At 44.9% G+C, this 27,915-nt stretch overlaps 2 protein-coding genes across 5 annotated transcripts in view; one reads left to right on the top strand and one right to left on the bottom strand.

The window, feature by feature from the left end:
* Positions 1–1,857: 1,857 nt before the first annotated feature.
* prima1 (proline rich membrane anchor 1) lies at positions 1,858–12,272 on the top strand (the record flags this gene model as incomplete). Its single annotated transcript, XM_084569759.1, has 4 exons — positions 1,858–2,148; positions 3,000–3,141; positions 5,542–5,674; positions 12,173–12,272. The coding sequence occupies exons 1-4, from the start codon at positions 1,867–1,869 to the stop codon at positions 12,270–12,272; spliced, it is 657 nt and encodes a 218-aa protein (XP_084425885.1). The 5' UTR covers positions 1,858–1,866.
* Positions 12,273–16,735: 4,463 nt separating this feature from the next.
* The window catches only part of unc79 (unc-79 homolog, NALCN channel complex subunit), a gene marked incomplete at its 5' end in the record, with an annotated part of 33,604 nt that continues 22,424 nt past the window's right edge, over positions 16,736–27,915 (bottom strand). For all 4 annotated transcript variants that reach the window (XM_084569091.1, XM_084569092.1, XM_084569093.1 and 1 more), the window contains 19 exons: positions 16,736–17,423; positions 17,553–17,594; positions 17,684–17,761; positions 17,871–18,074; positions 18,166–18,349; positions 18,595–18,770; positions 18,865–18,954; positions 19,076–19,153; positions 19,246–19,350; positions 20,584–20,694; positions 20,780–20,848; positions 21,165–21,338; positions 21,734–21,819; positions 22,006–22,118; positions 22,238–22,276; positions 22,418–22,558; positions 22,646–22,748; positions 24,134–24,250; positions 25,756–25,857. In XM_084569091.1, the coding sequence (XP_084425217.1) occupies positions 17,235–17,423; positions 17,553–17,594; positions 17,684–17,761; positions 17,871–18,074; positions 18,166–18,349; positions 18,595–18,770; positions 18,865–18,954; positions 19,076–19,153; positions 19,246–19,350; positions 20,584–20,694; positions 20,780–20,848; positions 21,165–21,338; positions 21,734–21,819; positions 22,006–22,118; positions 22,238–22,276; positions 22,418–22,558; positions 22,646–22,748; positions 24,134–24,250; positions 25,756–25,857 (2,201 nt within the window). In that variant the 3' untranslated portion in view covers positions 16,736–17,234. The remainder of the gene's footprint in view (positions 17,424–17,552; positions 17,595–17,683; positions 17,762–17,870; positions 18,075–18,165; positions 18,350–18,594; positions 18,771–18,864; positions 18,955–19,075; positions 19,154–19,245; positions 19,351–20,583; positions 20,695–20,779; positions 20,849–21,164; positions 21,339–21,733; positions 21,820–22,005; positions 22,119–22,237; positions 22,277–22,417; positions 22,559–22,645; positions 22,749–24,133; positions 24,251–25,755; positions 25,858–27,915) is intronic.

Raw genomic sequence — 27,915 nt, 5'->3', positions numbered from 1 at the left:
GTGATAAACGCTCAGCCGCAACAAAAGGCTCAAGGGCTGGAAGCTGAATCCACTGATCTTAATCCAAAATTGCTTGAATAGTCAGCTTAGATGTTATTTGTGTTATGTCGGAATAAGCAGGCCGTGACACAATTGGCTGTCACTCCTGTTATTTAAGCCACGAGCGGTTCTTTCAGACAGAAGACGAGTCACATTGGGTAGAACAAATGATTGCAGATTCACAAGACATGAATAAGATATGGGGAGCAGATTTGTGCGCTGCAAAGTAGACGTCTCAGGTTCAAGCAGGAACCTTTATCAAGCACCTTTAGAATTGCAGAGGTGATGCTGGTCCATCACAAAGAAAACTATTCAGAGAAAGGGTTGTAATCCTGTAGATTGTTTTGTCAAATAATGAGCTGATTGTTCGGTCTAGGACATGTTGGAAAATTGGATGAAAATCACAATTTCTAAAAGCCCAAAGGAAGATTAAAAAGCAGCAAATCCTCACAAGCAGTTGCTTCCATGTTTGATTTGTGTCAGCTAATCACTTAACAGTTTCAGCTCTGTAACCGCGATCAATCAAGTGAAACACACTGCGAGCACTTCAGCACTAGTTGGCCAATCAATCAGTTAGCTGAGCAGCTCTGGAAATGGCTCTTCAGGATTAGCTCTGCATCCCCTGTTGCTATTATCGAGACCGAGACGAGCACCAGGGTTTTATCCCCGCCGTCAATCAACTGTTTTAGCAACCGTGGATGTCACGTTGGCTCTCCACTTACCATCTACACGACTGAGGGCTCTGGGGGGAATTTCATAACTGTGCCTTACACTGAAGACCACCAACAACATTACGCAACTCTGCCCTCAAAAACTACCCATTGTGTGGTCTTATCCTTTGCGCTCTTGCCCCGCAGCATCACCTCTTCTTCCCGCCAGTGCAGGCAGGGTTTGAGGTGACGTGGCAATGGTGAGAAAGTAAGTTAGGGGTTAAAAAGGCTCGCCTTATAAAAATGTTATCGTTGTCTTTGAGCATTAGCAGAAAATGTCAGGTTGCATCAGGATCAGCCTACTTTGGGACACTGGAGTGTTCTAGCAGGCGCACAGCGCATCAACATGGGCATGGCAGTGTTTTCAGTCGGTAGGCGTCTCTCTCGCTCTCTCTCTCTCTCTCTCTCCACTTGACTTTGCGCGTCATCCTCACGGACTCGCCTCCACGCATCGTGGGCTTTACTTTTTCTGCCTGGACCACAATAATATATAATAAATAAATAAGTAAAAATAAGCACAAACAAGCAAACAAAGCAAAAACAAACAAAGCCCTGGTGACATTAGCGACGCCTTCCCTTCTCTCCCTTCTCCCCCTTCTGGTTTCATTCTGTACGGGGGGGTGGGGGGGACTTTTTGAGAAGCGGAGGGTGAATTTATTTGAGCACACGCTGTCAGGATGAGCTGATGTGAGCGCTGCATCAAGTGCGCGGCGGTGATGCTCCCGTATAAAACAGTCCGCTGTATTTTGGCACAGAGGGGGATGCATCACTTTAACCCTCGGCTCTGCCCTCCGGACTCGCCCATGCCGTATTCAGCCTAGATAAGTTGGAGGGGATATGTGATGCTATTGCGAGGAATCCTAGCACCACACGACACTCCCGAGGATCTCTCACTGTTCGTTTTTTTTCTTCAACTTCGATGGCTTGAGTGGCCCATTTGCACTCATGCTTGCAGCCGAGGAGGGATGTAAGGTACGGGCCATCTACCGCCCTCACATTGCGCGGAGTAGCGGCGTGATTCAGGTCGCTATCTGAGTGCCAACAAGAAGACAAAAAAACTACTTTCGAGATGTGAATTATCGAGATTTGCTACTCATTCCACCGGCTCGCCTGTCCTATGCTATCGACAGCGGGATTTCAAGAGGAAAATGATTGTGGCATAAACTATTTCTGGAGACGCCTGTCACAGATTTCGCCGCTGAACTGGAGAGGGTGGATGGTTATTTCCCAAACACTTCAAGCCTATGTATACTGCATTCATTTGTTGGAAACGCTGCCTAGTATCTTCGAGAACAGCGCAAGAGGAATGCTGGTCCAAGATCTAATGCCATTTACTTTAAGTTTTTGGCCTTTTTTCTTCGGTCATTGCCTTCTCTCACTGTTTTTACTCTCATGCCAGGTAAGGATCACGCTCAGGCGCGCCACTTGTCAATTTACGCATGAGAAGAGCTTGCACTAATGTAACTTGAGTTTTATTTACAGATGCACTGTGGATAAGAGCTGAGGAGCTGAATATCTTTTCCAACTAACTTAGGTGCACATTAAGCTGCATTATTTATTTATTTATTTTACTATACAATGCTTGCACCAGATGTTGGGGTCACCACTCCAGGGCACACCTGTGTTTTTAGGAAACACTGGCAGACATGCATGCATACTGAGTTTCCTGCAAAGCGTGAGAAATACAGCTATGCGCGCAGACACTCAGCTCTGTTGTAGTGGGAACATAGAGTGGCCAACTGTGTTTTTATGATAACAACATTCAGTTATCCCACCAGGATCCCTGCAGCAGGCATATGTTAGTGATGAGTATTATAACCTCTGCCCCGCGCTGCTGCCTACAGATAGTGGTGAGCTGTTGTTCACACGGACGCAGTGTTGCCAGGGTTCATGTGTAATGTGATCTGCTTGAGTTTCCAAGTCCACCCACGCACACTCCTCGGGGCAGCCTGCTGCCCACTCTGTTGGTGGGTGGTTTCTTACACGGAGCTGGCTGCAGCCATCGACGTGATACTATTCTGCATGTACTACATCCACAGCAGCCCCAATGACAACAACACTGAAGCTGTGATAGGAAAAGAATGCTGAGGGGATATCCACAGTGCTGCTAACAGAGAGGCTGCTGAGTGTTCAAGCATCTCCCATTTGTGCCGCAAATGTGTTGTGCTGATGGTACTTCTGAGTAATGCACTGAAGGACAGAACCTCAGCCGTTTCAATGTGTCTCTCTTCCTCTCTCCCTCACCATAAGGGAGAGCTCCAGAGGTCATGCTCACGGACTGTGGCGGAGAAAGTTAGTGAACAGTGCCAGTTGGCATGCCACTGTAGAAGATATCCTCCCCTTCCTCCACCACCGCCTCCCCCGCCTCCCCCACGGCTACTGGGCACCACAGGTAAGACTTCCAGCTCCCAGGTTTCACACCTGTCTCCCTCCAAGTCGGTCTGTCTCACTCTGTCTCCTCTCGCCCCACAGTTGGATCTCATTCCTAGCCAGACTCAGGTGTCACGCAACTGTCTAGTCTGAAGAAACGTTTTTGACGTCAAGTGTTTCTGTTTATGCACAGAGAAAAAAAATTACCATCAGCCTCCTGACATTAGTGTGTGAGCGCCCGTTCATGGACGTTCAGTTTTGCACGTGTGCATCTGTGCGTGTGATAGAGCCAGCAGGATGTTGACAGCTGAACACAGGACTAATTTATGCCGGGTCTGACCTTGGGGAGTACCCAGCTGCTTGTGAAATCTATGCCTGCTGGGCTGCCAAGCTCAGTGGTTCAGTGGTAGGGTTTCCCCCGGAGGACCCCTGATTAAAACACAGACGAGTTAATTAAATTAGCTTTAATTTGCTAGAGATAAGGGGCTAATGAACCGGCCCAGTAGTTCCAGCTTCGTTTTGAAGTTGAGCTGGCGGCAGTAGGTGTGCGTGTTAGTGCGTGCATGCAAACAGGCGTGTATATGTGTGTGGATTCACTGCATGTCGAGGCAGTTTTCCCTATCACGCACCCTCTTTCGTCTCACTCTGAGATTGTAAATCCACTGACAGATAGCCGAACATATTTCAGCGGCCTGCCCACTGAAAGTTGATACGATTTGTATGTCGTCTCAAGCACCTTAATGAACAGTGCACTGAAATATGGGACAGGCATTGCTGATGATGCAGCCATTCTGAGCTATTACTGTGACTCTTTAGAATCACTCACCCCGAGCCCTTAATATTATGAGTAGGAAGGAGTACTTAATCATGGAGCAGTGGAAAGGTTTTAATCAATCAGCTGCAAAGATTTTTTTCTGTCTGGTCAATGCAGATGGACTTCCTTGTTCTCCTGACTCACTCTGTGAGTTACCTATGAAACAAGAGTTATAGACCCTTCTGGGATTGTTGGCAAGGTCACTGCATGAATGCTGCCAGGACCATCTGACTGCAAGCTGAGGTGGGGGTTTTCAATGCCTGATTACGGCCAGTGCATGAGTGGACCTCTGAGCGCTGCATCCGCAAGGTTTGACGCCTCCATAAACAGCAGTGTGTCAGAATAAATATGATAAAATGGCCAATTTTTCTTCCTCTTTAACTTTACAGATAAGTGTTGGCAGGGGGCGGAGAGACCATGAATAATTCATTTAAAGGGAGAGTTTTTTTTTTTCAATTCCGAATTTAATCTATAGAGGCGCATAATTATCTTGATATTCCTTCAGCAGCCCAATTTGCGAAGCTCTTAAAGCTGCAATTTTGCTCTAAACTGTAGTCTTTAAAAATGCAATGAATATGCATGTCTAACATGAAAAACTGGGACGATGACTGAGACCTTATCTATCTGCTAAAAGTCCCCCCCCAAAAATGAGGAAAATTGGCACTGTTAAGTAAGCGTCTGTGTGCTAAAAATGGCATCTGAGTTCCCTTCAAAGGAGAGTGCTTTATCACAATGAAGTAGATCCTTACAACTGACTGAATTAAGTCCTACAGTCGTTGACAAAACGCAGGATTAAAATGGAAGTTTGGCTGAGGGGAGCTTTTAAATCCATAGTGACTTATTATGCGGTGCGCTGTACGGGGGAGAGCAGTACCTTGTTATTTTGTCGGAAAATGTGCTGGGAAATAGTCCACAGCATTACCAAGGAGTATTTGTTGCCGTGTTGTAAGCCCTTCGTCTCAATCAAAACAAAATAGCCCTATAAGTGGGAGTATGTACAGCCCAGGGTGTTTTCTCAGGAGCAATAAACTGGAATACACCTGATTTCCACAGATAGATGTGCACACGACTAAACTGATTTTTAAAGGTGGGAGGGCCTGAAATGCCGCAGGAAGAGGCGGGAGAAGTTCTGCATTACGGCCACGAAACTTGCTGATGCACATAATGTTGTACAACATTCCTGGTGAGTGGTCTTATCCACAGATCTAATGTGGAAAGAGCAGGAGGTTCTTGCAACAGTAATTGGTGTGGACAAGAGTGCTGGTGTAAGGAAGGCTGACGGAGCCTTAAATGATTCATGGTGTCGGGTTGGATATCTTTGAACGTTGAACCTAAGACCTACAGAACAGGCGAGGACACACTCAGAGAGGAGGGGGGTAAAAAATCACCTCCATGCTTCTCTGTTATTGTGTTGTATAAGAGCTGAGCCGCTCACTAAGGAGTAGAAGAAAAAGACACAAGTCAGTATTGTGGCCTGAGTGTGATCTCGGGAAATGTTTTTTGTTAATTTTTCAATACATGCTCATTTTTGTTGTTCATTTATGTTTGTTCTTATACTCTGTATCTACACTTCTCTCCTCCTCCTCCCGTCTTCTCTCTTTTTCTAAGTGGCAGAGCCCATGGTGCCCTTGTTGAGGCCCTGGTGGATGGAGATGGACATTATAGTGCTTGGAACGGTGGGCTGTGCCTCAGTTGTCTTCCTCCTCTCAGCCATCATCATCTGCTACAAGGCTATCAAGAGGTCAGCTGTCATTCTTCTCCTTTCTGTTCTCGTAGTATTTCGTTTAGGTTATCGCATATCTGTAAAATGCTTGATAGCGATGATAAACAGAAGAAGAAATCTGTCACAGACAGGCCACTCATCATATCAAAAGTAATTTGACCCGCGGGGGACTCAACTAGCTCTATTGCCTTCATGTTAGAATTATGCAGGAGGCTACAATGACCCTGTCATCACCCTTATGGGTCACACTGAGGTCAGAGGTTAGATAATGGAATGGGCAGTAAATGTCACAAAGGAAGATCCAGTACACTGAGTCATGCAGAAACATCCTATACCCTGAATTAATTAATTAAAGGGCTTGATGAGCTAACAATAATGTGTAGATTTTTAATTTACATAAGTGTCTAAAGCTGCCTCGACTGGCTGGCAGCTGGATTCATGAATGCGAGTGCAGGAGGCAAGCAGAGGAATCCCAAGACGCTGCTGTGGCAGCATTTCCCCCCATTTGGCTTATTAGAGAAAAGGCTGTGTGAGGGTTTTAGCCTGCAGCGCAACCAGACCCAATTCTCTTTGTGACATTCAGGCTGCACGGTGTCACACATGCACTCTGACATCCATGTAAATGTTCGCAGACGTTTAACAAACACACACTCAAGTCCGCAATTGTGCAACGCATGCGGAGGATGCTCGTGTGCGCCCATCCATAAACACACAGCATCTTTACATACATCCATGCGTCATCATGGCATATTTACACACGCCATAAAAATATGGCACACACAGTGGCTGTCACACGGCCGTATGAGAACAGCCATGTGTGCTAAATTAAGGAGCGACTTCAGTGTTTTATTTATAATAGATTTAGTATCATACTTTGTTATATTTATGGAACTATATTAAGCCGGCATGCCAGATACGGCTTTCCTTAGCAGAACTCTATTTCTCCTTTCTTTAAACAACAAATAGGCAAAGTCAGGCTGCGGAAATAATGGGTGGTTGGCTCAGGAATTCATTATAGCAATTCTCCAGCCCCCTGTGTAGCCAAGGGGCACCTTTTTTTTAATGCAGCAGTGGTAGGAGAGTGTTGTTGCAATACGGGCTCTAGCCCCAAACCCAAGTCATTATTTATGAATTAATTTGCGCAGTCATTCAGTCGCAGGCTACATCTTTTATACATGCAAGCAGGTCGTGTCCTGAAGCTCTGTGGGCTCTAGACTGCAGACTTTGTGCCACGCCAAGCTGTCCTCCGCTCCGAATGAGAAGGGGAAAATACACAGGTCCAGACTGGCCTCATTAGAGATTCATTAGTCACCATCCAGTAGGAGTGCAGTCCAGGGATAAATGTGACTCCGTTAACATTTGTCATGGATGCTCTAATCATCATTCCTGTGAGGATGGCAGAGGAGACAACACAGCAAAAAGGACAGATAAAATGCTGTCTACCAAAGCAAGCGCTGGCAGTTATTGAGCAGCTTAGTCAATATCAATGTGAGAAAGGGTTTGTCAGTGAGAAAAATACAGCCAGTTATATATAGCCCTTCCAGCTCCTCAGTGCTCCGGGCTTTCCCAATGAAAATCAGCTGGCCGAGGGCCAAGGCCTGAGCACCAGCAGACACTGGAGGAGCTAGCTCTGCAGGTCCCAGCCCTCCTGGCCTTTTGTTATGTTTTATAATCTTTGTCTGCCAGTCATCTGTCAGAAGCAAAGGGGACTGAAAAGGAAAAAACAAAAAAAAACAAAAAAAGCACTTCCATACAATTCTATTCAGAGTCCACAGCACGAGGGAGGCTGGTGTGTGCAAGCATAGAGAAGAGGATTCAGACACATGCTGCGTTTCAGTGTTGCTGTGCCATCCAAAGCAAAAGACATGATGCTGCAGTCCAGGTTGTCAGCCGTCCAAGGAGCCAGAACAAATAAAACGCAAAGCAACTGACTAATGAAGCTAGATGCTTTTCCCAATCACTTGCCGCTATGGGAGGGTTGTCGAAATTCAGATAATACGTCACAGCCGGCCTCGTCCAAGAGTTGTACAGAATGTACAACATCACAACCAGAGACACAATAAAAAGGAAATGGTTTAAAATCCAATGTTTCTTTATACAATATTAATATCTTTTGTATTATTGCTCAACTAGCACCATCAAAACCGAGCGACAGATTTTTGCAGTCTGTTTTTTAATACACTTTCTTTGAACCATTGCATGTTACTCTAATTTCCAGATGGCAGGAGTAATTGTAAACAGCCCAACACATGTCCCAATTTCGCCATGATCCGTTCCCCAAACTTCAAACAGGGAATGTGCGCTGTGATTGCACAGCTTTGATATGAAATATTCATCTAACCTGTGAAGTGTTGTGTTGCCACCTGCCATGTGTCAACAGCATGGCATCTATTATTGACGGGCCCGGGCAGAGGTCGGTTTGAGGCTCCAGTGCTCTGCCCTCTGTGGTGGCCCGAAGCGACATGGTCAGTCTGAGCGGAGATTACACCCCGGGAGAAATAAACGGGGCCGAAAGCACCTTCCAGCAGGCTGCAGATCACCGGCGTCAGACAGCCTTTTACGACGTAACAGATGAAGGGCGCCTAAACGGCGGAACGGTTTTTAGACCTGTTGCCCTTTCTTTCCCAGCTATGAGAGCACCAGTTCTCCACAGGGCCACTGTTCATTAAATTTTGCATATCAGTGTCAGATTTTATATGAGACTTTATGATAATACATTACCTGTCAGTGTTGTACAGAAGCAAAATCAGGGTCATGGTGCTATATTTAAAGACATTAGTCATTCCTTTATCCTGTTATATTAATAACTATATTAAAGTGGTGATTAACTTGAAATACCCTCCAACATCAGGGCTTTGAAACCACAGATATATTATAATATCTTTGGAAAGTTATGTGACAGAAAGTTGAATATAAGCGGACTGGTGTTGCACGTTGTATTGCAGCATCCTGACATATACTGGTAATCTCAGCTTCTCCAATAAAAATTTTGTTTGTCAAAGACTCCAGGAAAGTCACCAGAGTGAGTCAGCGTCAGCTCTTCATCGTGTTTTTAGGACAGCCGAGGATGTTCTGCCTCATCTGGATCATCCTTTGTCCGTGGAGTTGTTTTCATCCGGGGTTTTCTATAGGTCTCCAGCCTCGAGGACTAAAGCCACTAAATCTTCCTTTGTTGCCTGTAGGCCTATTAAAGTCTTGTTAGAAATTTCCTAAACTGGACTCTCGACGTATTACAGACTTTTGGTGTTATAGAATCTGGGTCAGCTGGTCTGTGGGGAGAGTCCTCCTCTGTCCTCCTCGGGCGAGGTATCCATTGTGTTCGTTAGCTTGTCTGTGCTTTACAGTGTATTCTGACTGTCTATCACTGTTTTTGTGTTTTTCTTCTCCTCCAAACGTTCTCTTTGGGGACAAAAGAAACAATCGATTAACACATTGATTAATCGTGACCTGTCAAAAACCGTAACGTCAATGCATGACGTCAAAAACGCGTATCGACCGCTCCGTCTTTCTATTCTAAGTAAAAGATCTCTCAGTCTGGCTGTAAACAGTGCCGTCCCTGGGAGAAAACTTTGGTATATCCCAGATCCCCAAGGTGCAGCTGCATCACCACCCCCACAGCAGAGTGTGTTTCCACCCCGAGGCTGGATAGTTTCTATTCTCAGGTTTTCCCCAGGTTTCCACGGGGACACAGCAAGCAGCATCTGTCCTACATGGCTGGCGTGCGTCCCTGGCGTGCTTAGCCATATGACCCCCTCCTAGCTGACAGAGTCCCACTGGAAGTCTTAGTCATAGACTCACGTTTTATTTATAACTTTTTTCTCGAGGCATTAGACTTACATGACCTCCAATAACCTCTATAACCAAATGTAGAGCGTGCATTAGTCACCTATAAGCTTATCATGGGTTTTGGGCAACAATTGTTCATATTTATATCTTAATCATACGTAGCTCACCAAATAAGATGCATAACCTTCAGTTAAAAGGTAGTATTAATCATGACTATTACTTGTATTACTAATACTATAACAAGACTGCATGCATACTAGCAGCACTTTGAGGCTGTACTTGAGCACAAAGGGCAACATCGGCATGTTGATGTGCACATGTTCGTCAAGCTACGTTTGCTGTTGACTTGATGATGGCACTAGATTACAAGTTAAAGGATCCCTCCAAAGGGGGGGACACGAATGCGACAAATTTCACGGCAGTCCATCCAGTGGTTGTTGAGACATTTCACCTAAATGCCCCCATCTTCTTCTCGATACATAAAAAAAAAACAAGGGATCACCAAAGTTCATCCCCTTGGAACAATAAAATTCTGTCCAACGGAAATTTATCACTTGTTACTGTCATCATAGACCCATGCTTAATACACTCACTGACCAGTTCATTAGATATTCTAGTAAATACAATGAATCCTAACATAGCAGCACCAAATATTGAGCCTCATGAAGGTTATGGTATTCTGTATCTGTTTAATATAACTGAGAGGTCTGTTGATTTAGCTGTGTTTTCATTTTGGAGGCTCTGGTTTGTAGTACATGCAAATGTTTCTATTATTTTGACATTCAGTCAGGAGCCTAGGCTAAATAACAGAAACACTTCTGTGTTTAATCCAGTAGAGATTAACAGCACCACAAACTACATCCTCCAAAATGAGCAAACAGTTTAAATAGCAACATCATAACAGTGATGATTAGAACGCATCTTCTTGCACTGGTGTACCTAAAGCTTTGTCAAGTGGGTGTACCGTATTATTTAGATCCGATTGTGATTTATGTTTCACCAAGCGCAAACCTTTTTAAGATCCTGAGGGTGACTTTGGCGGCAGAAAGTTTTTTTCTTGCACCGCCTTCAACTGACAAGCTGCGTGGAGCCAAGCTGTGCAGGATTTCAGGGGAGCTCTGATGAGCGCAGGGGGTGGAGGTGTGGAGGCTGAGCCTCAGCCCTGAAATGACAGCCGAAAAACAGCCGAGACAGAAACGGTTTTAAAATCTGACAGCAACAAGATGTTGTTTAACAGGTGTGGCAAAATGTGACTGGCTTAGGCGTCTGGGAGCAAACAACAAAAAAAAGGCTGCCGACGCTCTGAGATGACACCGCTAGAATGATAAATAAATGTGTATATAGTGAGCAGAAAAATGTCCCGGTGGAACATTTATCATTCTGACACACCTTTAATAAATATTTATAACTTTAGTACACAAAATAAAAACTGATTCTCTTGTACATTCTCCGTGAGACAAACTGAAGATGCTGTTAAGTTTGATTAAATTGTCTCAGATTGATAAAGATTCAGCAAAGGTCTGTGTAAATGCACATGGTGGCAAGATGGGTAAGACAAACACTTAATGGTGATGAAGAACATATTATTTTTTTATTGACATCTTGTCAAAAGTAAGTCACTGGTAGAGTTTTGAGTCAATGGACATAAAAACAGAAACACCATCAATCCATAACTTGGTCATTTTAGTTACTTCTGTCTAAAGTTGGCATTACATTAACGTGAGCCATGATAGCTCAACAAACAAAATCTGAAAGCGTTTTATTCAACGTATCTGTGTAACATGGGGAATGCATACTTTCAAATGTACATAGTCACTGTAAAAAACGACTACATGTATCCTCAGTTCTCAAAAACAATTTGCAAACACTGGACGATCTCCTGGTAGCGTTGTTGTTTGGATTGCATTATGTCATGTTTGAGCTCGTTTCACCCTGCAAGGACTCCTTGTAAAAGATTTGTGCCGGGCTGGATTGAGAATGACTGTTCATCAAATTTGGAGCCTTGGCTTTTAGAGGAGAGAAGGGGCCACACTTGAACTAAGATGTCGCTCAAGGGTCCTCTCTGCCAGCGAAGGCACTGTACAGTGTTGAGTGGGACAATGACTGTACTAACTGTATTCAGATCTGTCTCCGAGTTACATAAGCTCGAGCAGGGGAGAGCAGCTGAGGGGGTCGGTGCAGAAGCCACAGTACACTGGACAAATATAATAACCGCAAAGGCATCAAGGAGCGCATGAAAGGGGCTACATTGAACGATACTGCTCTTCACAGGCCCCTGGTAGCGGCGAGGGGAATCATGGGTTGTGGCTTTATTTTTGCACCAGAACATACTTAGGGGAGTATAACAGCTCAGCCCATGTTGAGAAGGAATTTCACAGGAGGATGTGTATTGATGTTATTCCCAAGTTGTTTTGACAGCCAAACATTCTCATTACTTAGGCGGAAGATTACATCTACCAGTCTGAGTAGGTAATTGCCTTATCCCCTGTGTTGTGATGTATCTTTCCCTCCTGTCTCCTTGCAAAATTGACCTTTGAACACTGAGCTTATTAGAAAGGATAGCTGAGAGCAGCATATCCACCCAGAGCAGCTGGAGAAATCAAATCAGCCTGAAGGTTAACAGCCTAGAAACTGTGTTTAATGGCATGGCCTTTGGCTGAGGGCGAATTTCACGTCAAATCTGTCTCGTCAAGGAATTCATCCTCACCATGTGAAAATGTCTATTCGCAGGAAACCACTACGGAAAGAAGAGAACGGGACGAGTCGCGGGGAGTACGCCATGAGCATCCGTAACAAGAAGGCCATGGGTACGAACAACACTGTGGTATAGACTCATGTCTCATGTCGCACAGGGAGTGACATCACCATATCCTCCCACCTTATCCCGAATACAACAATCCCTTCTCACCCAGAATGCAACAGGGTTTTACCCGAGGTTTTTCTAATAGGTAAACCTTCCCTCTTTGCTTGGCATGTTGCCCGGACTGAAGACACCATTCGGCTCAGGAGGAGCTCAAAAGATGGGAAGGGAAAAAAAAAAAAATCAAAGCAGGAAGGACGGAGAGAAAGATCCACAAACCCCCATGGTGTCGAAAGTGGCACAGCAGGCTGAACATTATGCTCTTAGTAACAGCAAGTGTTGCTGACAGGCTGGTTGGCTGCTGGCTGGAGAGGGACTGTCTGCCAGTCTGCCGCAGATCCAGACCTCACACACTGTTGACATCTGCAACGGAACAACGGACAATACAGCAGCCCTGCAGTCCCACGGGGGCGGGCCAGACAGGACAGCCGATCACACACGACAAAATATCATGCATGCAGTTTTTACAGAGAATGCAACATTTTTTATATTCCAATCCTCACGCTGTCCATCTTTTGTTCTCCATTTTTGAGACAGATGCTTTGTGAGAGGCATGATGTCACTGCCGGTCCTGGCTCTGAGATGTGGATTCCTCTGACTATGCAATTTAAAGAAATCCATATTTAAAAAAATAAATAAATAAAAGAGAGAGAGAGAGGGGAGCGGCGACATCAACAACATGGGACATTCTGGTTATTTTACCATGCCAAAAAAAAAAAAAAAAAAAAGCCAGCGAAGACTTGGGCTCAGTGTAATATATTTCAGTCATTCATGTATTTATTTGCTCTATTTATTTACTTATCTATCTTTGAATTTATTTTTCTACTTAAAAGAAAAAAAAAGTCTCTCACATCTTTATAACATCTTGCTGAATTCATTTTATTTCTTAATAGCTCTGTTTTCTAAGTGAATCATTTATAAACCACATAATTCATTTGTGATGCTCCGATGCTTTAAGCCTGCTGTCAGTTTGTTGAGACACTGATGCAGAAAACACGCTTCCTCTGCGCAGAGTTTTTGGTATCGGTTCTTTTGTCTCTGGGTGTTTGATATGCTTTTCACTGTTTCCCTGAGACTTCAGCTAAAACGCCGGGGGTCTCTATGATGTGCTATGTGAATGTGCGTTTCCAAACATCATTTCTGTGCTGCCTCAGTCCCCATTTGGTAACTCGGTTCGAGCACCTCCACGCACGAGCACTATCACTACTCATCTGGTTAGATCTTGTTCCAGAGTCCTGGGGCCAGCTAGATGCCTTCACCCGTGTTTTGTCTGGATTTGACAATCTTCATTTTTCTATCTGTCAAGAAGGGCTTAGCCCATCACTATAGAAACAGGGGACATGAGCCTAGGGCTGACCTTGTGACTGGTGAGAGACGGGGGATTTAGCCAATAGCCAGAGATCAGGTTGCGCGGAGGACGGCCTCAGCAGGGATGTGTGTGTGACTCAGTGCTGTCACAGGCATCCTCCACATCCCCGCTGGAAAAACACAACTGAGCTGAACTGGAGCATCACTCAACGCTGCTCTGTTTCTTTCTTTTTTTTTTTTTTTTTTTTACATTAAATCTGCGTGTGTCTGTGCGTGCATGCATGAGTGTGTGCGTATGAGTGCGTGTCTGTCTGTGAGCGGGTGTGCATGCAGATGAGTGTACTACTCAGTGAGAGTGGGCTGTACTCTGTGTCAGTTAAGTATAGATATTGGCTAAACTGTGGAAATTTGGAGAAATGATAATAATAAAAAAAACACATGCTTGCATTAAAACATGCACAGGTATTAGCTAACAGTATACCCCACCATGTACCTATATGAGAGAAACGATGGATGCATGAATGTAAATATTGATATCTAAATATCTGCCTTCTGGACTGTTAATTCATGTACAGTGTAACAGATTTAAGCAAATGTGCTACCATTTAGAATTATGTCAATGTTGTCATGTTGATGGAGCAAGCCATTAATGTATATAATTATGGCAATCAATAGTACATACACAATTTATGCATTATACCAAACAGATAAAACGATGTGCATAAGTTGATTTCATTGCTGAGTTTTTCAGTTGTAAATAAAACTGTACATAACAACAGACCCACAATCTATTGTGTTTAAAGAGATACGGGTGCAGATAGAGACGCAGGAGGCGAACATGCTGGCCTCCATTGCGATGAAGGTGGTAAAAGTGAGGAGACTATATTTAGCCCGTGCCCATCTTGCCTGCACTGTTGTGCCGTTCATGTCTTGGGCAGAGCCGTGCTGGCCCCGTCTCCTGGGCCCCCCCACGGAGGAGGACATGTTCTCAGTCTGTCTCACACAGTGCATCTTTAATGAACTGCGATTACCAAGCGTATTCCACTCCACGGGGCTTAATGACGCAAACAAGACAACTTATAAGAGGCATATTGCGCCGGCTCTGGGCCCAATCAACAATAATGTCACCAAAAGTGAAGGATTTTAATTATTTTTTTTGCAGCCAAGGCAAGAACAAAAGTTGCTGTGGCGAATTTAAAAGGCAAATAAAAGAAGGCGATAGATTCAAAACGCCTCCAGAAGCGGCTATACTTTTACATTTAGTCATATTGACATGTTCCCATTCCTGTTTTAATTTGCACATTATACATTAACTCTAGCTAATGATGCGAAACAAACAAGGGAGCTAAACCTGTGCTATAGAGGCTGATGCAGAAGAGCACTGAAGAGGAATGTCAATGAATTATAATGTGAATGAGGGACCATAGAGCGCTCTGCCTTCCCTGCTTTAGATGTGCCCACTTGACGGTAATGCCAATGGACACTCTGAGCAATTTAAACATTCATGCATTGTCCGGCCAGGGCGCTGTGGATTTCGCTGTAATAAAAGCAATGTGACAGCACGAGGCAGGGGTACCAGGGATTGTCACTGCCTCAACAAGTTTTTACGAGGCTCTCACAGAGCAAAAAGGCCACCGATACACAGATTATTTGAAAAGTTGTTTCCGCACTAGTTTTCTCTGCTGCTGCTGCCTGTGCGAAACTACCTCCGTCAAGCTGCTCTTTAATCAAGGGACGCATCAGTGCACACACCTGGTGATACATTGTGCCGGTGCACGAGTGTGTATGTGCATGAGAACTCGCACAGACCTTTCAAAGCTGACCTTCACGGTCTCCGAGGACCCACTCACACCCTCTCTGCCTGAGAGGCCTTTGGTCAGTGTTAATTACCCTCAGTACCTCCAGCTGCCTGCTCATCAGGTCAGCACTCCCATATGGTCCTGCAGGAGGCAGCAGGCAGTCAGGCAGGCAGGCAGGGGTGGGGAAAAGTGCTGGATACCTGTGGGACACTGATTACATAAGCTGCTGCTAATGAGAGAGGTTCTTTCCAAAAGGGCTGCGAGTTCAAACGATCACAACGGTGGCAGCGGCTGACAGATGCAACCCCAGAGCAAGGGGGACTTGATTAAACACGCGCGCACACACACACACCTGTGCACATGCGGTGGCACGTGCACGTACACACCTGCATCCAGCATCACTCACACACACACACACACACACACACACACAGGGGCGCAGCAGGAGAGAGGCTCTTTGATGAGCCAAGACTAGAGGTTGATGAGAAGGGGCACTGCAGCCTGATTCAGCTAGCTTGAGGTCACGGGGGAGTGTGTGTGTGCATCTGTGTGTGTTCATTAGTCGCATTGTGTGATATCATTATACTAGTGCCTCATTTGGCAGACACCTCTCTCAACATGGGTCCTTTTAGACATGCGGTGACTAAAAAAGTCGTATTTAAAAAAAAATTATGCAAATCAAATTTGGTGTATTTTTGTCCAATAAACTAATTTCCCCTTGCAGAATACATTTATATCATCAGATCTAATTCAGCTTAAGGCTTGATAATGAAATCCTTGCAGCAGTGAAGATCAAAACAAAGATTAATGTGCTGTTCAGCTTTCTAGCCCTGCTGTCATGTCATCTGTTATTCTCAGACAAGAGCTTCGTGGTAATACAGTTAGACCTCACAACAATGCTTAATCACAACAAACCACATTAGGCCAAAGGTAATTGTGTTTGCTTGGTATATGCGTGGGCCAATCTGTTTCGCTGCTGCCAATGAAGAGAAGGATGGAGTAGGAGGGGGGGTGGCTCTCCACTTTGGGGCGGGGAGGGGGAGGCTCAACCGAAATAGTCTTGTTTACCTCCAATGTCTGGCTCCACGTTATCGAGTTACAAAGCTGCTGCCGCAACTCAGATTGGCCTCTGATCGATCTGAGCACTGATGGCAAAAGGCAGCATGACTGACAGCCTGACAAGGATCTCAGACTGGAGCTGGGTAATGCATGTCATGTCATTTTCCCGAAGATACCTGAGGTTCGGTTTCTCGTCCACAGGAGCCGGCAACAGATCGTATCGCTCTGCCATCTGCATTATGGTAAACTGGACATTTTCCACAACAGTGGGGATCTCAAAGGGCAGTAAATGTCACATTTGAATTTTGTAAAAGGACGGCTATTCATGCGAAATGACAAAGGGTCTCAATGTTTAGAAAAACTTGTACTTTTATTATCCAGCTTGCAACCAAGCAACTTAAAAAGTGATAGGATATGAATGTCACAGAGTGAACATATCTAAGATTCAACAAGCATTTTCGGACTCTCACTGTTACTAACATGGGTCGATAGAAATCCTCTTCAGTCATCTTCAAATCTGTTGAAACAGTTGCACCTGACACCGTTATCGAGCCCACCGAACCAGTCCCAGGGCTAGAACTTTAAAATAGCATAGATTTACTGTACATATACAGGTATTATATTAAAGGTGCTGAAAATGATTCAGTTCAAATGAACCCCGCACAGCATCAGTTTATGTAACAGTCCTTTTTGTTTTGGTCACACGGTTCAACCAGAACATGCAGGTCTAAGGACCCAGACGATCCAGAGGTGACCACAGACCAGGTCACATGGGGTAGAACTGAGAGGCAGCCTCGGACGACTGGATCTCCACCTGAGCCATCTTGAACTGGGTGCACTGCAGCCATTTGCGCAGGGCGAACGGAGGGGCTCCTGACGTCTGGCCCTGCAGACACTGATGATTCACCCTGTTCTGGATGGCCTGGAGGCGCAGCTGCAAACCCGCAGACAGATGCTGATGAAGGGAAGAGAAGGGAAGACGGCAACGTTTTAGTTTGAAATCATCTAAAGAGACATGTAGTTACAAGTGAATTATTAATCTGTATGAATATTGATTTTGAAAGCCTTTTTAGAAAAACCTTACCTTAAGGTTTGACTGAATCATGGGTAGCCACATAGGAATTAACTAAAAGAAAGGATAGATTTTAGTTTTATCCTGCATGTTAATGTGGGCCTACAGTGTCCATGTAGAGTAACACTAGAGTTAGAACAAACCTTGACAAAGATGGTTGAGTTGCATTCTTGCAGGGCTTCCATCAAACTGATGACATGAAGACACACCATCTCCACCATCTGCAGAGGAAAAATATAAATTAATCCTAAACCATAACGTATGTCTGATCTTATTCCTTGGCTATCTCAGCTAAATCCCTGTTTGCGAGGGATAAGACAGAACACCTACCACTTTATTGTGGGCCATAAGCTGCAGGATGCTGGGTGTAACCCGACTCCAGAACTCCAGGCCCGTGAGGATGGCGCTGGAGGAAAACTCTGTCTGGTTCTGGTTCTGCAGGGATGGTGCAGCGGCGGCCTGCTCGCAGTAGATGGTCCACAACTGGGCGAACATGAAAGCATGGAACAGGGAGCACATGTGCAACACCGACGTCTGGGGACAGAGATCAAGACCGAAACTGAAAAGGCCACTCTGGCGGCTGCAGATCAAATGAGTGAAACCTGTGTCAAAGCGTCTGCCAGACCTTTGACTGCTCCGGGAAACCAATGAGGATGACTATGAGATGGTCTGCGATGTGGGAGCCGGCGTCTAGGGGGATGGGCATGCAGGAGGTGGAGCCCTGGTGCAGAGCACAGTGCGTCAGGGAGCCCAAAAGAAGCCAGGACAGCTGACGTATGTGGGACACGCACTCAATGAATTCTTTTGGCCTACAGAAAAAAAAAAAAAAGTTGAAATTCAGTCAGCTCAAAATACACTTTCTTCATCTACTATCCTCATATTCCATCTTTCAAAAAATTAAAAGGTCTATATTTTTGTAGTTGGAGCTGTTTATAGCAAGGTCTCTGGATTGTTCATCCTGAAACAAGGTGTAGCTATTTTTAGGGTATTCTTTCAATCCTGTAAACGCCACAAATCAGATATCTCTAAGCTCCTACCACGTCCTAGTTCTTACCCTTGTTGCATGGTGGATGGCGGATGATAAAGCCAGGGAAGGTAACGGACCACGGCTTTGTTATCACGGTGATTGCCCTTGGTGATCTCCATGGCTGCGACTTGCGCCAGGCCCACTTTCAGGTTGCCCCCGAAAGTGTCTTCGTGCAGCGGCTGGCAGCAAGCCTTCATATGGCTCTGAATAACAGATTTGGATTTATGAAAAGACAGCGCACAACAAATACGACGAGATAGTATGCAAGTTTGTACTCGCACTCGCAAGACGACTCACTTTAAGTTTGGTTAGCGTGTGCATGTCTGCAATAAAGTCCAAGAGCTCGCTTATGTATTGCCTCATGCATTCCATCGCTGCTGTTGTGCACTGTTGAGAACAGAAACAGTTTATCCTTTAGGAGCAATCACAGTGGGGCCTATCTTTATTTCCTGCTGTTTTATGGGGTTGATTTTAATAAGATCGTAACACACTGCGATTTAAGACTCACCCCCGGCAGCGTCGCGATCATGTGCTTTTGGATGATGGTGGATTCTGCTAGCCGCGTGCCAATATCTGCACAAACAAACTGGCAAAACCCGGCGTACGTTATAGAAGGGGAAAGGTGTGATTTAATCGTTCTTGTACAATGAGATGTATAAAAAAAAGATTCCTTTTTACCTGGACCAGCAGTAACAAGTTTGTGTCAGGCAGAGGAGACTTGAACTTGAGAGCCTGCAGAAGCTCTAACACCACAATGCGGGACATGTAGAATTTATCTCTCTCCTGGATGCAAGGAGATGGAGAGTGGAGTAAATGTACTGATGCAGCAAGACTGCCGTTTTCTATTATCACTCTCCCTTACTCATGCTGCGAGAGGAGCATAAACTCTGTGGCTTGAATAGACGGGGAAGGACAGGCAGGGAGAGGGGAGGGGAGGGAGGGGAGCAGGGGAGACAGAGAATAGTGGAGCCGAGGAGTAGATTTAGGCCAGTCCAGATCTCTCCTCCCAGAGTCCCAGGCAGCTCAGATGAGGCTGTCAGGCTGCCTTCTCCCTCCCCGAGGACAGGCTGCTCTCTTTGTTCATCCCTTCCACACAAAGCACAGCTGCCTGTTTACAAACCACACTGTCATCTTCTGGCTTCCACTTTCCCTCTCTCTTTTTCTTTGCAGTCATGTTTGCTTATGTTCGGAGCAAGCACATGCTCTTCGGCTCATGCAGAATGCAGAACCGCTTCTGACATTTCTCACTGTGTGGCGTGTTAATGCGCATACCTGTACACGCCGCTCTCATAATTAAAAGTTAATGGAGCATGTCCTTTTGGTAAATAGCAAATCAAGGGGCTGTGCTTAAGCTAGATTGCCCAGTCGCGTACTGTATAGTGCAGTGCAGGCGTGACAAATGGTGCATGGTGTGGCAAACTTCAGTAGGTCTAGAGAGCCTGACTTTGTGTCCTTTAAAAAAACTGACCTCCAAAGCTAACTGAACCAGCTGAAAAATCCTCCCTCGCCATAAAACAATTGCACAGGAGCGGATCCAAAAGCAATCCCTCACAGCAACTCCGGGTTTTGAAATGCGGATATTATAAGGTGAGGAATTAAAGCGGGTGTAGAAAATCAATACTGCAGGAGACATAAAGCATACAGCGCTGACAGTGGTGGGGGACTGAGGATCCATCTGGCCAAATAGTGCAGACAGGCCTGGCTCCATCTCTGTCTGAGACAGCCACTGAGTAACGCACCATGCATCCTCAGCCCTAGCGCACCAACTAATCATGTTAATCAATACTGGCTGGTTGCCTACTTAATCATCCGTGACACGGGGCCACATTTCTGGCCGCCTGGAGAATCGAGGGAAGTAGGTGCAGCACAAAAAGAGTGATGAGCAAGAGGCCAGAAAACTGGACTCAACATATTTAACACTGCCGATTAGTTTAAAAGGTTTAACTCTTTCAAGGCTGCATGAATACGGCAAACTCAGTGGGTTTTATGCAAAAATTTAAGAGCATGCAAGAGTACCTTGTTGAAAGCTTTGTAACACAGTCCACACAGTTCTACAAGGTAGGAGAGACTGAACATGCCATACTGGATGACAAAGCTCAGCAGCTTGGAGAACGGCTCCAGGAGACTCTGTAGCATGGAGGAAGAAAAGTTTAGAAATTAAAGGCAATAATTTGGACGAAGTGGATTTGTAAAATCCCTGCTTTGAACTCACCCGGGTTGCATTTGTGGTTGGGATTTTGAGCAGGCAAATGATGATCCTTAAACTAGAGTCCATGGGACACTAAGGAGACAAACATTACAAGAACAAGTTGAGCTATCTGAACTGGTTCAAAGTCCAGAAGTTTAAAATGATTGCACGGTGCATATAGCCATGCTCATGGATTTGACGTTATAAATCTGTCTGCAGAGATAAACTGATTAGCGTACACACTAATTTGACCTCCAAGGTTAAAAGCGTCAGAGTCAAATCAATTACAGTTTTAAAACTCTTTTCTATTGAACCCGACAAGGGCACTGATAGACGCTTTCCCCTCGAGCCATAATCGCATTAAACCATATCAGACCATGACTAAGTGAGCGGAAGAGTTGATATCTACCTTCAGAGGAAGCACAGAGGGCAGTTTTGTGAGGAAGGTCTGGAACTGGTTGCAGATGGTCGTCCACAGGTTGCTAGGAGAGTCCATGGGGAGAGCCTCCATGAAGGTGGCAATGTTTTCCAGGCAGTGCAGCATTGTGCCCCCTGCTGGCAGACTCTTCTTGTTGTTCAAGCCCTGGGGGGGCACAGAGGCATAAACCATAACAGGGTTATATAATGAAACTCTATAAGCGACGATATTTCCATTTAACTGATCATTCAGTCCTGATCAATCACAGTGCTCATGATGAGAGCGGGGGATTTAGGACACCCAAGTGAAGATGAGCACTTGGATGAGCTCATGCATCGACGGCTCCCTATATGTGTCATTTATTTAGCTGAATAGCAACGAACGGGCCCAGTGGTGCAGAGTAAGGCAGGTTTCTTGAAATGCCCACATGATTTGTTGTTTTAGATGGGCTTATGCTGAACATGTAGCTGGACGCACAAGAAGCTTTTGCTTTGACTAGAGCTCCTCCTGCTGGTTGCAGAGCTCAGCACATCTACACGTCACATGAAGAAAAAGCCCACCTCGAGCAGCATGTTGAGAGCAGCAACAGAGCTCAGTTCATTGAAATCTATCAGCGACGACGCAAGTGTTCGCAGAAAACTTCCATCTGTTAACAAAAAAATAGAATGATTTAAATAAGATAAAACAAAGAAATAAAATGTGCATTTATAATAGGTTATGTAACTATTAATAACAATGTCAAAATGAACACAAATGTGCAGCTCCAATATGCTACACGTCTCTGTAGAAAAGCAAGAGATTCTTGAGTTTTTCGTCAGTGGCATGGTCAGACCTTTGATGTTGCTCTGGAAGAGTTGGGGCAAGATGCCATTAGGGGCCAGCTGGTGAAACATACAGCGCAGGAACTGCTTGGCTACACCTGCTACATTCCCCGGGATCAACATACTGCAGAACATCACAGGGAGAATATGCGAGTCGGACGGGCAGTCACACTTCACATCTATTATTAAACTCGTCTGTAAGCACAGTGAATATCTGAGCGCGCTGCCTTTAATGTCTCATACCTCTCAGCTTGTCCAGAAAAATTGCCACTAGATGCCAACCTGAAAGAAGTCAAAGCAGTGGATTAGGCCTCGGCGGATGAATTATGCATGAGTACTAAGAGTGAGTTATGAAACTTCGTTTAACGGGGAAGCGTTGCGTGGATGGAGTTTGCAGGCACGGTTAGTGTGGAGCCTCTGTACCTGCCCACAGACTGCATGATGTCAAGGAGCATGGGAGCAGCCAAATCGGGGCTGAGGTGGATGAACATGGAGAGAACCACCACTGCAAGGCCCAGGGTCTCCTCGTCGTATTCCTCCAGCACGGCGGCACAGTCTCGACACCTGACCACACATAGAAATAAGCCGTACAGATCAAGTATTGAGAAGACTTATTTTAAGACATTTATAACCACTGGCGACTTTACTCACCGATCAGACATTGTGGTAGGCTGCTCATCAATGAACTCCTCAGGCGCTGGGACAAACATGCTGACTGTACTTGGTGCTGAGAGAAGACTAGTCTTTGTTGGACCTGTCAATGAAGATGATCAGTCATAAAATCACCATCCAGTATTTTTTTATTGCTTAGCCCTAGAACAAATACATTAATTTTAACCATAAAATCATGGTTCAAAGGAAGAGATGTTCAGACAAGAGATAATAGAAACAAAATAACCAGATGGCAGATTCTGTATTGTAAAATGAGTAAATGCATTCTTATATTTAGAGACGGTAAACCAGTGTTTAATGGATTAAAGTATCCATTATTCATTATTGACTATGTTTCTATATATTACATATGTTTTCTTGTTTATTGTATTAGTGAGGTCATATTAATCCTTTTTTCCCCTTTAGTTCCTTTTCTCCATATTATACAGATTTTTTGCGAATGTCTGAAAAGTTACATAGGCAAGGAAAATACTACTTCAGATCTGCATGAACTTGCCTAAACAGATTGGCCCCACACACGCACATTGCACTTATTTTTCTTAAGAAAAATCAGGTTGTTCATAAAATGTTTTGTAAAAGTATACTTCATTAAACTATACTTTGGTATTTACCCTTTAAAATCTAGAATCTAATTTAAAATCCTCCTCCTTACATATAAGGCTCTTAAAGGCCTAGCTCCATCGTATCTTAAAAACCCTGTTATTATCCCAACAGATCACTTCAAAGTGCAGGCCTACTTGTGGTTCCTTGAATTTCAAAAAGTAGAATGGGAGGTAGAGCCTTCAGCTATCAGGCTCCTCTCCTGTGGAACCAGCTCCCGGTTTGGGTTCGGGAAGCAGACACCCCCTCTACTTTTAAGGGAACCATCCCTTAGTTATAATGCAATAGGACTATGCAGCTGGGGGACGGGGCACTGAGCATGTGTCCTCTACTCTCTTCCCTCTCGCACCAAGCTCCTGTCCTCTAATTTATTTTCTTTGGCATCGAGCTCCTGTCCTCCAATTTCTTTTCTCTGGCACCAAGCTCCTGTCCTACAATTTCTTTTCTCTGGCACCAAGCTCCTGTCCTCCAATTTCTTTTCTCTGGCACTAAGCACCTGTCCTCTAATTTTTTTTTTCTTTGGCACCAAGCTCCTGTCCTCTAATTTTTTTATCTAATTTCTTTTCTATTACTACTCATACAATTCCTTGGTACTGCTGTATAGCATATTAACTGTTGTACGTCCCTCTCTCCCCCTCCCCTCCTTCTGCTCTGGGGGTTTCAGCCCGTATTTTGTAAAGCGTCTTGAGACAGTTTGTATTGTTATGTACTGGTACTTCTTTGCACTAAAAGAAAGGGAAAAATTTGGTGTTGTCATTATCCATAGGTTTTTTTTGCTGTTATAGTGGTCCGGCCGGCTTGAGATCTAACGTGTGCGTGGCCCCTGAGCAAAAAGGAGTTTGACACCGCTGGTATAAAGTGACTGACCTGTCTCCCAGGTACAGATGTTGTGGGGCGCACTGGACTGATGCTCCAGCTGCCTCTTCATGAGCTGGCTCATGGTTAGAGCTCCCAGAGATCCTCGTTTCACCTGACGGTACTGAGCTGGAGGTCAGACAGAAAACAACACCTCAGTTTAAGAATCAGTTCAATCATTTCAGCTTTACCAACAGGAGACGTGTGTATGGTTACATGGAAGTGAAGAAGACACATGAAAAGAGATGATCAGTGTCATGTATACACTGCCTGGCCAAAAAAAAGGTCCCCACCTGGATTTAACTAAGCAAATAGGTATGAGCCTCCTACTGGATAATTACTGCATGAGTGATTATCTTTCAGCTGGCAACAAGTTATTTAACCCCAACTGATACAATGAGTAGCTTCTCTTCTTTTCTTTCTTAAACAACCATGGAAAAGATGTTAGTCTGTTTGAGAAGGGTCAAATCATTGGCATGCATCAAGCAGAGAAAACATCTAAGGAGATTGCAGAAACTACTAAAACTGGATTAAGAACTGTCGTCTTTGAGGAAGAAATGTGGTCGGAAACATTGTGATCGGCAATCACTTAAACCTTTGGTGAGATCATTATGTTTAATAGTGAAAGTAAGAGCATTTACGCACGTACAACGCAAAGGGAACTCAGGGGATTGGGACCGAACAGCTGTGAAGCCTTAAACCACTAATCAGTGAGGCTAACTGGAAAAAAAGGCTTCAGTTTGCTAGGGAGCATAAAGATTGGACTCTGGAGCAATGGAAGAAGGTCATGTGGTCTGATGAGTCCAGATTTACCCTGTTCCAGAGTGATGGGGGCATCAGGGTAAGAAGAGAGGCAGATGAAGTGATGCACCCATCATGCCTAGTGCCTACTGTACAAGCCTGTGGGGGCAGTGGTATGATCTGGGGTTGCTGCAGTTGGTCAGGTATAAGTTCAGCAACATTATGTGACCAAAGAATGAGGTCAGCTGACTACCTGAATATACTGAATGACCAGGTTATTCCATCAATGGATTTTTTCTTCCCGGATGGCACGGGCATATTCCAAGATGACAATGCCAGGATTCATGGGGCTCATACTGTGAAAGAGTGGTTCAGGGAGCATGAGACATCATTTTATCACATGGATTGGCCACCACAGAGTCCAGACCTTAACCCCATTGAGAATCTTTGGGATGTGCTGGAGTAGGCACAGCGAATGCGTGCTGCAATCAAAGCTAAAGGCGGTCCAATGAAATATTAGAGTGAGTGACCTTTTTTTTTTGGTGGAGACTTTTTTTTTTTTTGGCCAGGCAGTGTATTATATCAAAAAGACAAACTTCAAACATTTTATTCCAGTCCTCTAAGGAACTAAATCATTTTAACAATGGTTTAGACTCAAGCTAACTATAAAATAAATTCATAAAACATTTATGTTATTCTCTGTTCTTAGAAATGTATATATTTTATATTTAAATATTTCCAGCTCTGATATACAGTAAAAAAGTCGCATTTACAAGAAAGAAAAATATAGAAACTACAGGCAACTAATACACCAATCTAGATCAAATCAAGGCCTTCCTTTTGACAACCACAAGCTCGTAAAGAGATTTTGTAGTAATGTATTTGGATCCTACTTGATACTGAAGAGCGATGGCTTGTTTCGGGCATAGCAGCTTCGAGAGTTGGGGCTGAGGCAGATTCTCGTGGCTTTTCCAAGGTAGACATAACTTTGTGATCTGCAAGGCAATACGGATGAATGATGGGACTGGCGTCAAAAATATGTGCCCATCCTGTGCCAATAGTCATCCACTGGTAATCCGCAAAAAAAATACTGCACAAATTAGCACTGATTTAAGTAGATTTAGTTACGAGGAGTTTAGTTCTTTGTTAAATAACCTCACTCTTGATGATCCAGATTAGAAAATCTTGTGTAAAAGAGACAGTAAACAATAAAAATCTGCCTTGCTCATCTGCCTTTAAACAAGTTTAAAATATTAACCTTTTCACCTCTGACACGCTAATTGCTGAAATGTTTGTTTCACAATGAGAAAAATGAACACATACACATAAAACACATAAAACACATAAAAAATAAGACAATACAAAGCTTGAGTGGTTAGTGGGGTTAAGATCTGAGTGCTTGCCAATAATGATGTGATAATGTTGCTGATAATGATGATAATGTTGCTCCGATGATAAATCAGTACCGTCAGGTGAGACGCATACAGGAGGAAGCTGGAGGCCAAGCTCCAGCAGAACAACACCTGGCACGTGTGGAGAGGCATGAAGCTGATCACCGGCTTCAACATCAAAGCCAAGCAGCGGGACGCCAGCCCAGACAGAGCCAACGAGCCGAATGTCTTTTTCCATAGATTCAGCACTGGACCCCCTGTTGGCCCTCCACCCCCCACCCACTCCAGTCTTTACACGCCCCCAGAAGGCCAACCCGCAACTCACCACCGACCCCTTCCTGCCTATAACCTCTGCACCTGGTCAGGTAAGAAGGCATCTGGAGAGAGTCAAGCAAGGCAAGACAGCAACCCTGGACCGTGTCAGCCCCCAGGTCCTGAGGACTTGTGCTTCACAGCTGACTGGCATCCTGCACTTAATGTTCAAACTGAGTCTGAAGCTGGAATGGATACCGGTGCTATGGGAAACCCAAGAAGCCCATCCCATCCGGCCATAACGATTTCAGACCCATTGCACTGACATCACACATCATGAAGGTCCTGGAAAGATTCGTCCTGGCTCAGCTGAAACCCCTGGTGGTCCCTGTCTTGGACCCTCTTCGTTTGCGTATAAGCCTCATGTTGTTGTGGATGATGCTGTCATCTACCTGCTGCACCGCGCTCACTCTCACCTGGATGGTGGGAAGGTCTCTGTGAGGATCATGTTCTTTGATTTCCCCAGTGCTTTTAACACCATTCAGCCCTTTCTGATGAGCGAGAAGATGCTCAGGATGGGTGTCCGCTCCTCCACTGTCTCTTGGTTTGCTGATTACTTGTCTGACAGGCCCCAGTTTGTGTGACTGGGGGGCTCCCCGTCTGATACTGTTGTCAGTAATGTGGAGGCACCACAGGGGACTGTCCTGTCTCCATTTCTGTTCACTCTTTACACCTTTGATTTCCAGTACAGCTCTGAGTCCTGCCACCTGCAGATGTCCTCTGATGACTCTGCAGTGGTTGGGTGTATTAGAGATGGACAGGAGGTGGAGTATAGGACACTGAGCGGAGACTTTGCAGAGTGGTCCCAGGCAAAGCACCTACTCCTGAATGTGGACAAGACCAAGAAGCTGGTCATTGACTTCAGGAAGAAGAGGACACCAGCAGAGCCCATCACCATCCAGGGACTGGAGGTGGACGTAGTGGTGGAACCACTATAAGTACCTGGGAGTCCACATGAACAGCAGACTGGACTGGAGGGACAACAGTGATGCTGTGTACAAGAAGGGACTGAGTAGACTCTACTCCTTCCTGAGGAAGCTCAGGTCTTTCAACATGTGGAGAAGTTGGAGATTTTCTACCAGTCTGTTGTTGCGAGCGCCCTGTACTTTGCTGTGGTTTGTTGGGGGACATGAAAAAGGACATAAGTAGGATCGACAAATCGATCCGAAAGGCTGGTCATGTTATTGGCAGTGAGTTGGAGACGTTAGTCTCAGTGAGTGACAGGAGGACACTGGACAAACTGCTCTCCATAATGGATAATCCATCTCATCGACTACACCAGACAATAGAGGGGCAGCGGAGCTCATTCTCAAACAGACTGATCCAGCTCCACTCCCACAGTGAACGCTA

Source organism: Chelon labrosus (genome assembly GCF_963514085.1).
Source record: "Chelon labrosus genome assembly, chromosome: 20".
Taxonomy (NCBI): domain Eukaryota; kingdom Metazoa; phylum Chordata; class Actinopteri; order Mugiliformes; family Mugilidae; genus Chelon; species Chelon labrosus.
The sequence above is the reverse complement of the archived record's forward strand: the minus strand, read 5'-3'. Positions and strand labels throughout refer to the sequence as shown.